At 31.1% G+C, this 14,273-nt stretch overlaps 1 protein-coding gene across 1 annotated transcript; it reads right to left on the reverse strand.

The window, feature by feature from the left end:
- Window positions 1-4,108: 4,108 nt before the first annotated feature.
- LOC132618208 (cellulose synthase-like protein G2) lies at window positions 4,109-14,073 on the reverse strand. The gene is made up of 10 exons (XM_060333271.1): window positions 13,655-14,073; window positions 13,303-13,368; window positions 12,324-12,527; window positions 9,728-9,814; window positions 8,795-8,923; window positions 7,846-8,058; window positions 7,003-7,102; window positions 6,723-6,883; window positions 5,497-5,847; window positions 4,109-4,694 (listed from the first exon to the last, which is right to left on the reverse strand). Exons 1-10 carry the CDS (start codon window positions 13,973-13,975, stop codon window positions 4,149-4,151), a joined length of 2,178 nt encoding a protein of 725 aa, XP_060189254.1. The 5' UTR covers window positions 13,976-14,073; the 3' UTR covers window positions 4,109-4,148.
- Between the last annotated feature and the right edge of the window lie 200 nt (window positions 14,074-14,273).

Raw genomic sequence — 14,273 nt, forward strand, 5'->3', positions numbered from 1 at the left:
GTGATTTAAATTAATTCTATTTAATAATGTCAAAGAGATTTAGACGTGGTGCCGGTAGTAGTAGTCGTACTGTTAGGGGTGCGCTTAATGAGGAAACATTTGTAGAAGAAACACCTAATTTAGGTATTGATGTTGGTGGAAATAATCCACTTTTAGGTCATGAGGCAATGCAACAACATTTTACCGACACTTTTAATGAAGACTTAGATGATGATGATGAAACACAACCCCCCGAAAATCCCATAGGAGATACATGTCCTGAACAATCACATACACAAGATAAACCGCCTAGAACTCGTAAGGCAACAACTAAAGTTTGGAAATTTATGATTAAGAATAGGGAAAACCAAACAGCTACGTGTACCCTATGTGGACAAGTATTTAGTTTTAAGCAAGGAACTGGTAAGGATGGTGGAACGGGTACACTAAATGGTCATATGAAAACCAAACATATGGATATTTGGGGAGAGCAAACGGGTTCAAATCTGGGGGGGGGGGGGGGGGGGATTGAAATGACGATAGACCCACGAACCGGTAGAAATTTTAAGTATGACAAGAAAAAAGAATGCGTAGAAATAGCTAAAATGGTAGCTTATGATTGTTTACCATTTTCCTTTCCCTCGGGTTTGAGATTTGTTACTTACATTCAATGTTGTTATAACCCGTTATTTGAGGGTATTCCTAGAAGTACTTGTAGAGCCGATGTTATAGATTTGTTTAAAAAATATAGATTTTATTTGCGCCATGTATTTAATTCTTTAAATTGTAATGTTTGTCTTACCGCTGATTTGGGTCTTAGTATTAACCATTTAGATTTTTTTGCTATTACATGTCATTGGGTTGATGACAACTGGGTTATGCAAAAAGGAATTATAACTTTTTTATACGATGAAGGAAAAGGTCGTCACGATGGAAAATTTTTAGCCGATTCAATGTCTACTATAATGAGATTTTTTAACATTTATAGAAAAACACTTTGTATTGCTTTAGATAATGCTTCTAATAATACAAAGGCAATTGGTCTTTTAAAAAGAGAAATAAACCCTCCTCTAAGAAATATTTTTCATGTAAGATGTAGTTGTCACATTTTAAATTTAATTGTTAAAGATGGTCTTATGCATTTTGATGATTCTGTTCAAAAAGTTAGAAATGCTGTTGCGTTTCTTTTTTGTAATGCTAATAGGGGAAGAATTAGAGATTTTAAGAATGCTTGTGTGGAAAATAACCTTAGACCTAGGAAAATTCAAGTAGAAATTGAGACTAGGTGGAACTACACTTACATTATGCTACAACAAGCATATGAGTATAGGATTCCCATACAACAAGTTCACAACAAATATAATATTGATAGTGAGGATTGGTTAACTTTTAGGCATTGGGAAGATGTTAAAGAATGTATTGAACTCTTAGAATTTTTTTATAATGCAACTCTTGCTTTTTCTAGACAATTCTATTCCACGGTAACCGGAATTTTAGCCTACTTAGCGGAAATAGCTAGAGTTTTACAAGAGTATAAATATAAACCCGATTATCAAGTGGCTATTTTTGAAATGATAATCAAATTTAAGAAGTATTTTTTTCCCATCCCAACTTTATTTATATTGGGTTCCATTTTAAATCCTTGTTTAAAAGTGTCTTATACTAAAAATTTGGTTAGTCAAATTTATACATTTTTAGAAATTGAAGAGGGAGTTCAACCATCTTTAGCTGAAGCCGATCTCGCTATTGATGATGAGTTTAGAAAAGTTTTTACTCATTATTCTAGTTTGGAAGAACGTGCTACACCCGTTGCTCCACGCCCTACTACTTCTCAGAGTAGCAAAAAGGGCTTGTCGAGTTTAAAAGTTTTACATTCACAACCAACTTCTTCTTCTACTGCAAACTTTGATGAATATAACTTTTATTTGATGCAGCCAAATGTGGATATCAAGGATGACTTGGACGTCTTAGCATGGTGGAAGAAGTACAAGGCAAGCTATCCGGTACTTTCAAGAATGGCTCGAGATATCCTTACGGTTCAAGTATCAACCGTGGCTTCGGAGAGCGCATTTAGCCAAGGAAGACAACAAATTGGAGACCATAGACATTCATTATCCGGCTTTAGCTTGCAAGTACTAGTGTGCATTCGAGATTGGATTAGATCGGAGCGACGCAACCAAAACTCAGAAGCGGAGCAAGGCGAAGAGGAAGAAATTGAAGATTTGATAGCTAGTGGACCGGACCAAATGGAAGACTTTGAAGATATTTCCATGACCGAATATGATGTGGGGGAAATTAACGAAATGGTTCAAAATTGGTGATTTTATTATTCTACTATTTTTGTATAACTCATGTATTATTTGCAAGTTAAAAAAAAATACAACTTGCAAATAAATGTTATCCAAGAATGAATAAAATATATGGCTCATTGAGCTTTCTTCTATTTACTTGTGTTCATATTTTTACTTTTATTAAGTTAGGAATATACCTAAAATATACTAAGAATATACTTATAAACATATTAAGTTATATAGTATACTTAAACATATTATATATTAAGTATACACATATATAAGTATATATAGTATATATACTATATATATTAAGTTATACACATATATAAGTATATATAGTATATATAGTATATAAGTAAGTATATCTAGTATATAAGTAAGTATATATAGTATATAGTACATATATATAAGTATATATAGTATATATACTATATATATTAAGTTATACACATATATAAGTATATATAGTATATAAGTATATATATTATATAAATATATATAGTATATATATTAAGTATATATTGTATATATAGTAGATATGTATATATAGTATATATATTAAGTTATACCTATATATATATATATATATTAAGCTATACCTATATATAGTATATAGTACACATATATATAAGTATATAGAGTACATAGTACATATATATAAGTACATATAGTATATATATTAAGTTATACATATATATAAGTATATGTAAGTTATACATATATATGTGTACGAAAAACACTATTCTGTATTGCTGACTTGCTGTTAGGCTGTTAGTCAGTAAATATTTAAACTTTAATTATAAAGTTGTATAACATATGTAAATATACCTACAATATACAAATAAATACTATAATATATATATATATAATACAAAAAACAAAATTTTTTTTTTTAAGCAATCCAAACCGGACCGGTTCTGGTTTGGACTTTAAAACCGGTAAATCGGAACCGGTTAGGCGGTTCCGGTTTTGGAACCGGAACCGGCCGGTTTCCTAACCGGTTCCCGGTCCGGTTCCGGTTGGAACCGGTTGACACCCTTAGAGTAGGGGTAGGTTTACATTAATGATTACTTTATCCGTTTTAATTTATGTGACACTATTTTATTGTTAATCAGTTCTAAATATATTGACACTTTTTTGACTTTGAAAACTATTAACGTTATACGCACACTTGTCATTTATCCTTGTTGAGAAATTTTTATGGCCACACAGATATTACGATGCATGTTTAAGGCCACAATATTGAATATACAGTGTATTGTGCATTTGAATGAAACTAAAGATTTTGCATAATATTGAAAAGCACTAGGAATCTTGAAGTTACTTCTTGAAAGATTGACGTTGATGATGGCTCCTCTAAACATTCTACTTCTAGTGATGTTTTGGTGTAGTTTATTTTGTTATCACAAATAATATACTGGTGCCTTCATACTGTAAAATATTGGTGGAGTCAGAGACGGATCCAAGGTTCGGACATTATGGGTTCAAATTCGGAATGCTATTACAATCCATTTGAGAATGATGGAGCCAGAGGCGGATCCCCGCAGTTTATGTATTCATAAGTTTCTATCACTAAAAGAGAGAAATGACACGCTAATATATATTGTATTGAGGTGAAAAGAGATCAGGATGCGATACGGGCTTCTCTCATACGAATGGGCCACTTCAAATAGGTTTATTAATGTTTCAACTCAGAATACGATTAATCCAGCATAAAGTACATGAGCCTTTTTTCTCGCCTTGAATATGCTCCTGATGTGATCTTATAGTATATGCATATAGTTAAAATGAGCAGTACTACTTAAATAAGATAAAATTGAAGATGGAAATAGAGATCAATAAATATATTGTCTATCTTAAGCTAAATATATCATCTTACATTAGAAAAATAGAACCAATGAACAAGAGAGAAAGAGAAAGCAAAATAGACGAAAAGGTCACAAAGAGTGGAATGCTTCCTTTGTCTTTCCTCAATATCATCCCTTCAATTATAGGATAATTCACCATCAAGATGAAAAATGAGAGGAACACTTGACCAAAAAAATCACTAAATCTCCCTTCAAAAATCACTTTTCCAATTCCCCAAATGAAGGAAATCATATTCAATATGACTAATGTAGCCAAAGGGACTATTACCATTTTAGATGCTTGAAAATCATAAATTCCCATTTGGTATCTCTTCAATCTTTCATCATCAACAACTTTATTTGTTGGCAAAAAACTTGCTTTTCTAAAGCCAATTAACTTCAAGATTGCATCCAAAGTTCCATAGAAATAAGCTGTTATTGACTTCATCATCCATACCCTCCATTCATTCCACCATGTTCTCATTGTTCCTCCAGTGTGGATAACATCCCATAAGTGTTTGGAAAGTATTGACAAGAAAAGAAAAGAATATACAATGAACCATGGACTTGAGACCTGTGAAAAATAATATGGTTTCTATCAAAGTCTAGTTGAATTTGTGTTTAAGTTATATGTACTGAAAGTAAACAAAATCTTTCACTTTCAGGTCACATAAAAAATAACGGTAATAAGTTCAGGTTTTATGGAATGAAAGATAAAAAAGTTTCACAGAATCAAGTAGCTTACTAGGCAAGTAAAGGCAAATTTCTTGATTATAAGCATTAATTGGAACTCTAATGAAAATGGTAACTAACATGTTATTACAGGTTAAATTCGATGATAGTGTAAGAAATATATACATTTTCAGCGTTTGTACCTTAAATTCAACGGTACTTACTTACCCAACCTGGGGTTTACTTAAAACCATATCAACTAACCATGGTTAAACGATTTAATGAGGTGAGAATGTTATACTAATTAACCATGATTAAGTGATAGAAGTATTATGTGCAAACACGTGTCATGTATCTATTGTTTTTGTATAAAACCAGGTGCATGTAAGTTTTTATCAAAGATTACTAGTTTACTACAGGTAACCATTCACAAAAAGTGGAATTAGAAACTTGTGGAAAATAAAGCATCTGGTTACCTGCTACGACACGATAAGATCATACACCAATCATTTAAAAATACTTTGCCCTGTCAGCATATATAAGTTGTATCCCGGAATTCTTATATGTTGCTCGGACTCTAAAAAATCATTGCCGTACCCGTGTCGGATCCTCCAATGATACATTATTTTTGGAGGATCCAAAACGTACCTATCAACATTCTTGAAGAGTCCGAACAACATAATAAGGTTAATAATTTATCTTACCTTAGGGTAAATGGGAATGCCATTCAGGAGACAAAACTGAGGAATGACAGCCAAAAACCAAGCTGGGAAGCAATAGAGAGGCTGAGCAGCAAGGTAAGAATAACACATGCATTCAAGAAGAGGCATTCTTGATTTCAAGCCATAGATGAGTGGACAAAATCTTGAGAACAAAACTTCAATTACACCAGAATTCCATCTTGTGCCTTGAACTAATGTGTCATTCAAGTTTGTTGTTGCACTGCCTAAAAATGCTGGTCTGGTAGGGTTGTAAAAGGCAGATTTCCAGCCTTTGCAATGCAAAATGAAACCTGTGAAGTAGTCTTCGACCACCGAATGGTACATGAATCCAATCTATATAATGAAGCCAATCAAAGTTAGAACAAACATGATAGCATGAAGATTTGATTACTTAAGTTATGCTAGAGGTGGAAAATTAAAATCAATCCATTTTTTGGTAACGATCACCCAATAAAATACGAAGAAGGCATGGGATTCAACATCTATTGTATATACATAAAAAATAATTTTAACCTTATACATACATTGTAATTTTAAGGCGAAAGGGGTTTGGATGAACCTCGTGCACCCCTAGCTCCACCACTGAATGGTACAAGAACCCTATATCTATATGTATAATGAAGCCAATCAAAGTTAGCACAAGTATGATAGAATAGATAAGTTAAATTATCTTTCCCTTCCATTTTACGTGACACTATTTTTGTTTTAGTCCTTTCCAAAAAAATGACACCTTTCTTTATTTGGAAATAATTTACTAACTTCAAACTTTCTATTTTACCTTTATTAACTTGTTTTTATAGCCACAAAAATCTCATACTCTCTCAATCGAGTGGACCTAACAAGCATAAGATTCATTCAATAAACCATTTTATATGACGCATTTTGACTGGACACGGAATTTAAAAAAAAAAAGACTTTTGAAACTTTTGTTCTAAAACAAGCCATAGGTACTTGACTGGCTATAAATCATCTTCAAAATATAAAATGTGAAGTTTAAAGTTTTTTTTTTTTTTAAAATATGAAAAGGTATCACTATTTTTGAGACAAACTAAAAAGGAAAGTGCATAACATAAATTGGGACAAAAGGAGTAGCATATCTAAGAACGAATTCGAAAAATATTTCTTCCTTTCTTATATGCTTGCGCAATAAAATTACGTCACATAAATTGAAATGGAGGGAGTTAATAGAGTTGTAATTATTGACTTGCCTGTTCTCCCCATTGTGAATCCTGTTCATAGGTGCAAGAGGCTAAAAATTTTGCTTCTTGGATCTTATTGTCAGCAAATTCCTTATGCTTAGTGCTTGTAAGAGTATTTAGGAACTCATTTGAGGAACCAAAACACTTCTTCATCTCACTAAGATCCATATCTGATTAGAAAGTTAAAGAATTGTGATAACTACGGAGTTTATAGGAGATTTTTTTTTTCAAGGGACAAATTAAATGCCCAAAAATTTATTAGGGAACATTTTTATAATTTGAGCAATACCTTTGTGTGTAGCATTCCCATATAGAGCCTTCCTCTTCATATAAAAGCATGTACCAGACAACATAGGTCCTATAAGCCCATCCATCCCTGGCCACTTGACCTAATATATATAAAGTAACAAATCATTTTTTTTGGTTATACAACAAGTGTATACACACACACACCCTATTAGAAATCTGCAGATTTTTCACAGATTTTCCCATCAAAATATCGTCATAAATTTGGGATTTTCAATAGAAATTGGTCGAAAATAGTTTCCGTAGAGCACATTTTCGAAGGATTCTGTAAAATTACGTTTGTTTCTAGTAAAAGAATGTGCTCAAAACATAATAATCGATCCATTGAGCTTTTTCTTATACTCAAAAGAGGTTGACTACTGAAACATAGAACACTTGCATAACAAAACTATGTAATTAAATTTCATATCCTTTCTACAAAACTTGTTCTTTATACTCCCTCTGTCTCTGGTCCACAAATATAATTAGTTGTTTGCCTATGTTTAAAAAATATTTGACGTTTCAGAAAACACCCTTAACTATTCCAATTAATAGTGTGTTAATTGAGACCTTTAAGGAGAGATAAAGGGCAGTTTAGACATATATTTTATGTTAAGGCTATCAAATGTGTCGGATCCTCCAAAAACTATGATTACAGCAACATTCTACAGAGTCGGATCAACATAACTTGTAATAGCAAGTTACTTACTGTTTTTACTAGATAATCCATTAATGTCTATCAAGAAATTTACCTCTCATTAGTTTATATAAGTTACCTGATTTTATAAATATTTTTACTCCGTCAGTGCATAGAACTTATAAAATCATATAGATATGAACAACTTACCACAAAAACAGCTCTCAAGGCAGAATCATAAATATCATTCTTGCTAATGTTGTGAAATCTTTGAGGAAATTGAACAAATGCAAGTGAGGGAGAGATTTTGGGATCAAGGTGAAAGCACATTGCTTGTCTAGCTGAAGATGGATCATTGGAGTGCATATCACAATCCAACATTAATATGTAGGGGGAGTTGCTTATTATCCCAGATACTCTAAGCTGCACAAAAAAAAAAAAAACATTAATTACTCTTTGTCACATTTTTAAGAAAGTATAAAAAAAGAAATAAGAAAAATATGAAACAAGTTAATACTGGAGTAATCTTTATTGGTTCTGCCTCCCACTTTTCTTTATGAAAAGTTTTTATGGCAAGATCAGGAAAAACAACTAGTCTGAATCTCTTGCGGGAATGATATGAAAGATAAAAGGGCAGTACTGCGATGCACGAAGCATCTCACATTTACACAAGGTCGCCAGAGAAGGGCCACACCTAAAAGGGTATTATGTAGGCAACATACGTATCCTGACACAAGCATTAGTGGGTGTTGGTTGGAACCCATGATTCTATAAGGAATAACTTGGAGAATCTAAAACCAAAATTAGTGGCATTTGCTAGCAGCAACATAATAGAGATCTTCAGGAAAAAAAAAGAAAAGAAGAAAAAAATACTCTCTCCATTTCATTTCATGCGTGTTCGTTTGGCTGGATACGAAATTTAAGAATATAAATTGAAAAAAGGCTTTTGAAACTTGTAATTTTAAATATACATGTCATGTAATTCCTGTAAGAGAGCGTTATAAAGGGTAAAGGGGACAGGGAATCTTATAATAAAAATTATACTATAGTATAAAAAGTACTTATTATTATTTTAAACAAATTAAAAAGTAAAGTAAGATATGCAAATTGAAACGGTGGGAGTAGCTACTTATGGAAAGAAGGTGAAAGAGAGTTATACAAGAACATTGAGAGCTCCAGCTTTGAAATGGTGAGGATGAGAAGGATTCTTCTCCCTTGAAACATAAACAAGAGATGGTATTTTAGCTTTGCCATTATTTTTGGCTCCAGAATGTGTCTGGCCTATTATCTGCAAGACAAGAAAATATAGGCAATGATATTAATAAAAAATTAAGAGAAAAGAAAAAGAAAAAAAAACGTGAAATTACTTCGACAAGTTTAAACAATCCTTCTCCGAAACTCTTCTTCCAAAGTCGTTTAAGAAATGCAAGATTAAAATTAAAATTAAAAATTTATTCAAATTTATCTAGTATAAATATACCCTTGTATCCTCCATTTTTCGTCTGATGAACCAAACATCTATCACTAAAATATAATCCAATGAATAATTCTGCTATTATTTAATCCACGTATTATAATTTCATTACTTAAATTGTTCACAATCCAAACAAACCTTAAATAGTTTGATGAGACTGATGTTTTGTTTATCTGTAATTATATATGCAATCTTGTGATTTGATTCTAATCACTCATGCATAAGAATTTAAGGAAATTTTTTGACACTGCACGTGATCGACCAAATAAAACACTACATATGTTTTTTTGTTTTGTTTATCACTTGATCATGAGTCACGAGTGTGTAACTATGTATATCAACTTTTTATCATTATTTGATTATGACAAGCTAATATAGTTTGCTATAAATATAGCGTGTGATAAATATAGAATTAATGTACCTCCATTGAGAGCTGTAATGAGGCAACTATCCTCCATTTAGAGGTTCTTTTGCTCTATAATTATGAATTGTTGCCGCGGGAAAGAATACAAATTTATTTGTACCCGATATTTATATCAAATTAATAAATGCATGCTCACACATTTATTACAATATTTTTTCTCACTTTAACTTTTAATTATTAAGGTGAAAATGTACCTCAATATTTGGACCGAAGTGTCTATCCTTTGTCCCTCCATTTTCTTGAGCTTTCTTCAACCGCTCCTTGAACTCCTCATAGTCTTTCTGTGTACAGAGATGCTAACTATCAAATGAATTCAACCTTTAAGATTTTTAATATCGATTTGTTATACTTTAAAAAATAATGGGTTCAACTTTAATACTTTTGAAAATTTATAATTTTTCACCTATGTGTGTAAACATCGTACGTGTAAAAAGATATTCAGTTTGATAATAAAGAGTAGTCAGCGCTAAAAGTAATGTGACACCAAATTAGATAAAGAGCTAGTGCAATTATTATTGAACGGACTAATAAACAGAAAGTGCCATTCTTTTTTAAATGGAAAGAAGAAATGTTATGAAGTATATTATAAAGCTCCAACTTTAGTAAACTCTACAAGGTTAAATTAAGTTTTTCGCTGCATTACTTTCTGCACAAACTTATTATTTTGCAAAAAGATTCTGTAAAAAATAATAACAAACCAAATTAAATCCCTATTAGTTTAATGAATAACTGACAAAACTCTACAATGTTAAAGTTTTTTACTGCTTGCTTTCTGCACAAACTTATTATCCCTAAAAGATTCTTTAAAAGATAATAATAAACCAAATTAAATCCAAACTTGTTTAATATTATCACTCACCACTGAGACAAACTAACTATAAAAACAAAAAAAAGTAAAGTTAAAAGTACTATTAGTACTACTTTATTAGATCAGTGTCAGATAATACATTTTCTGCAGATACAATGTTTGCCATACACACAAAAGTTAAGATGTGGTGAAGTAATATGTTTTTCAAAAGTTGAAGAGATAATATAAATTAAAAATAGGAATCTAGCATAATGGCAGATTTGAAAAGACAATTATATGGCTGTATACGGAGGCTCATGTAGAAAAGGTGTTCAACTTTTTTACACTACTACAGTGTGAAATAATTTTTGGAGAAGTTAATCAAAAAATTGGTAATCTGTAAATAAAATGAGCTTAACTTTTATACGTTAATACGATTAAAAAATTGCATTATCAAATTACTAAAATATATATCTTTGTGTAACTTTCCATAAATTAAAATTAAAATTTATAATTGTGAAAATCAGACATATCACTTGATATAATACGTAAAGGTATGACGAAGTATAAAAGTTAAACTGCATTAGAATATATGTACTGTCAGTATAAATATTGTAAAAACTTCAAGTTATATATAAATTGGCGAATTTCTTGCACTATGGTGTAGTTAACATGTTACAACAAGTTATGCTATTTTTACTTGATTATCATAAGTGTTAGACCTGATTGGAAGTTATAGCTTATGGTAGGACTTCCAAAATATTGTTAAGTGCATAGAACTTATAACATATTTGGTTAAGCTTTCAAAATTTACTTATTTTGAAAAATACTTTTAAAGGGGTAGTTTTTTTTTTTTTTTTTTTTTTTTTTTAAGGTTAGCAATTTGTGTTTGGCCAATCCATTTGAAAAACACTTTTATCAACATTAATGTTGATAAAGTGTAAATAGGATTTCCCCATCTCAAAAAATGGCTATTCCGACCTCATGAGGTCGGTTTTGGGCAAAAATCGACCTCAAAGCCGACCTCAATAGTAGGTTGGAAAATAGTGGGTCGAAAACATTACCGACCTCTGAAGCTTATAGCACAACTCGAAGGTACTTAATATTAAAGCATACATGTACTTGACCGATGTTCCAAAATTGTTTTTGGTGAAATAATTTTTCAACTTCTGAAGCTTATAGAACAACTCAAATGTATTTATTTTTTTCCCAAAAAGCTGTCGATCAAACGCCTCATCACTCTAAGATAATTTTTTTTTTTTTTGAAAAAAGAGAATACTTCCTCCGTCTTAATTTACGTGGAACCTTTAGGATTTCGAGAACCAAACGAAGTTTGCTTTGACAGAATTTTTTTCATATACCTTTTAAATATTTTGAATTGTTAATTATTGTTACTTATAATACTTCTTATATGTAGTTTCTAAATATGTAAATTTTATTTAAAAAACCTGCTCAAAAATTCTATGTCTGAATTTGCGATCAAAATAAAAAAAATAAAAAAATTAACTCTCGCAATCCTAGCGCCACATAAATTGAGACATAGAGAGAACAACTAATTTTAGCTTACTGTAGAAAGAATTATTAATTTTAGCTTACTGTAGAAAGAATAATTAATTTTAGCTTAATAAGAACATGACCAAATATTCTACTAATTAAGTTCATTTTAATTCAGCAAAATAATGGTGGATTAAACTAATACTCCCTCTGTTTCAATTTATTTGAACCTATTTCATTTTTAGTCCGTGTCAAAATGAATGACCTCTTTCCTAATTTGGAAACAAATTCACTTTATGAATGATTTACAGCCACACAAATTTTCAAAGCTTATTTTGAACCACAAGTTTTAAAAGTTCTCTCTTTTTTAAATGTTGTGCCCAGTCAAATGAGTTCATATAAATTAAAACGGAGAGAGTAGTACCTAATTTAGCTTACTAAGAATTTGACCAAATATTCTACGAAGCTCATTTTAATTCAGCAAATATAATGATGGATTATACTAATACCTGAATATTTTCTCTTTCTTCCAAGTACTCTTTGCCCCTATTAATTTCATGATCATCAACTGTTCGAAAAAATGCCTCAGGGCAAATACTCTTCACACCAAATTCCTTACAAAACGGGACCCACACTTGCCCAAATCTCCACCCTTCACGTATTGCACATAATGTCGTAACCGAACAGCCATCATCGGATAGATACACCGTCACCTATTAAGATTAAAATTTATATATTTAAAAATTAAATTAGATTCATACTTGTTGAATATTAGGATCACTTAATACTGAGACAAACTAACTGCAAAAAAATAAATAAAAAAAATATGAGATTAAGTGACAGTTTTCGCTTTACAAAAGTCAATTAGATTAAATTTTTTATTCTAAATCACTACTAGAAATAAAGGCTTTTTTACCGCGAATCAGTAATTTATTATTTAAACATGATTTTTTTCACCTCATTTTTTTCGAATCAGCTCAATGAAAAAACTCATGATGGAGATTAAGTTCCCATTTGAAATGCTGGGAAATTTTCTATTTTTCCCATGTGAAAATACTAGAGTTTTTTTTTCTCACTAATTCAAGTAAAATATTTGTGAAAACAGCCTATGAACATTTTTCAAATGGAAAATAGTGATTTTTCATATCAATTTGGTGGGAAAAAAAATACTGGTCAAAGCTCATATGTAATATGAATCTCGAGAAGCGAAAAATGTCACATAAATTGGGACAGAGTGAGTACTACTTTATTGGATTAGTGTCAGATATTTTAATAGGCGTTTGGCCATAGAAACCAAATATTTTTTCACTTTAGTTGTAATTTTTGAAGTTGAAGTTGAGTTTGTTATAGTTTTTGCAAAAACTAATTGGTCATTTGTATGAAAACATTTTCTGGCTTTCTGCAGATACAGTGTTTGCCATATACACAAAAGTTACGATGTATTGAAAAATATATTTTTCAAAACTTGAAGAGATAATAAACCGTTACCTTTTCTGGAGGATAATCAATCGCCATGGCCGATAAAACAGTGTTCACAACTCCTAACGCCGGTTCCTTTTGTTGGGAAAACAAAAATATTATTTATTAGCAAATAATAGCATTGAAAAATTATTGGTTCAGATAAATTCATTTTTTATAAAAAATCAAAAACGAAGAATTTCATGACTTTATTGACCTGACCAGGAATAATACTACTACGATAAGATATTTAGTAGATATACTTGAGTCGTGCACGATTTTAAGAAACTATTTCAGCAACGTGAAATGTTCCTTAGGATTAAACAAATCTACTTCTAATTAATTAGAGGATACAGGAATCAGCAGAATTAAATTACTGCACCTTTTTTGGATCCGCCGTACAAATAAAAATGTCGATCGCCGGAAGTTCATCGTCCGGCGGTAAGTTTTCCGGGAAAACGGAACGAGAAATCGGTCTCCATATATGTGCTGAGTTAAGTAGCCAGAGGAAGGAGAGAATTAACTCAGAAGCGAAAATTAGGAACCAATAAGGTAAAAATGAGGTGTGAATTGTGGTGAGATTGATTATAAGTCTGTAATATAGCATGAAGAGTATTGCTATTGAGTGAATAAAAGTGTGAGTTCTATTTATTATGGCTGATAATTTGTGGACTTTGTACCTTTGTAGAGGTAGGGTTTCCATTTTGTTGAAGAAGATGGTGAAAATGAAGAAGAAGAAGAAGTCTTTTATAGGGAGATTAAAATTTATAAGTTTGTTTTATTTGTTAGGAAAATGGATCATATCACATGTATGGAACTTTAATATAGTATATATAAAGAGACGGAGCTAACATTTTGAATTGGTGGATTCAAGAGCAAATATACCCTCCGTTAAAAAAGTGGCTCATTTATATCCCTGTCGTTATACAAATGACTCAGATATACCATTTTGGCCTGACGGAAGTGAAAAAATCGATTTAATTTTTTTTTAAAACTAGTTT

Source organism: Lycium barbarum, chromosome 11 (assembly GCF_019175385.1).
Source record: "Lycium barbarum isolate Lr01 chromosome 11, ASM1917538v2, whole genome shotgun sequence".
In the NCBI taxonomy this organism is placed as follows: Eukaryota; Viridiplantae; Streptophyta; class Magnoliopsida; order Solanales; family Solanaceae; genus Lycium; species Lycium barbarum.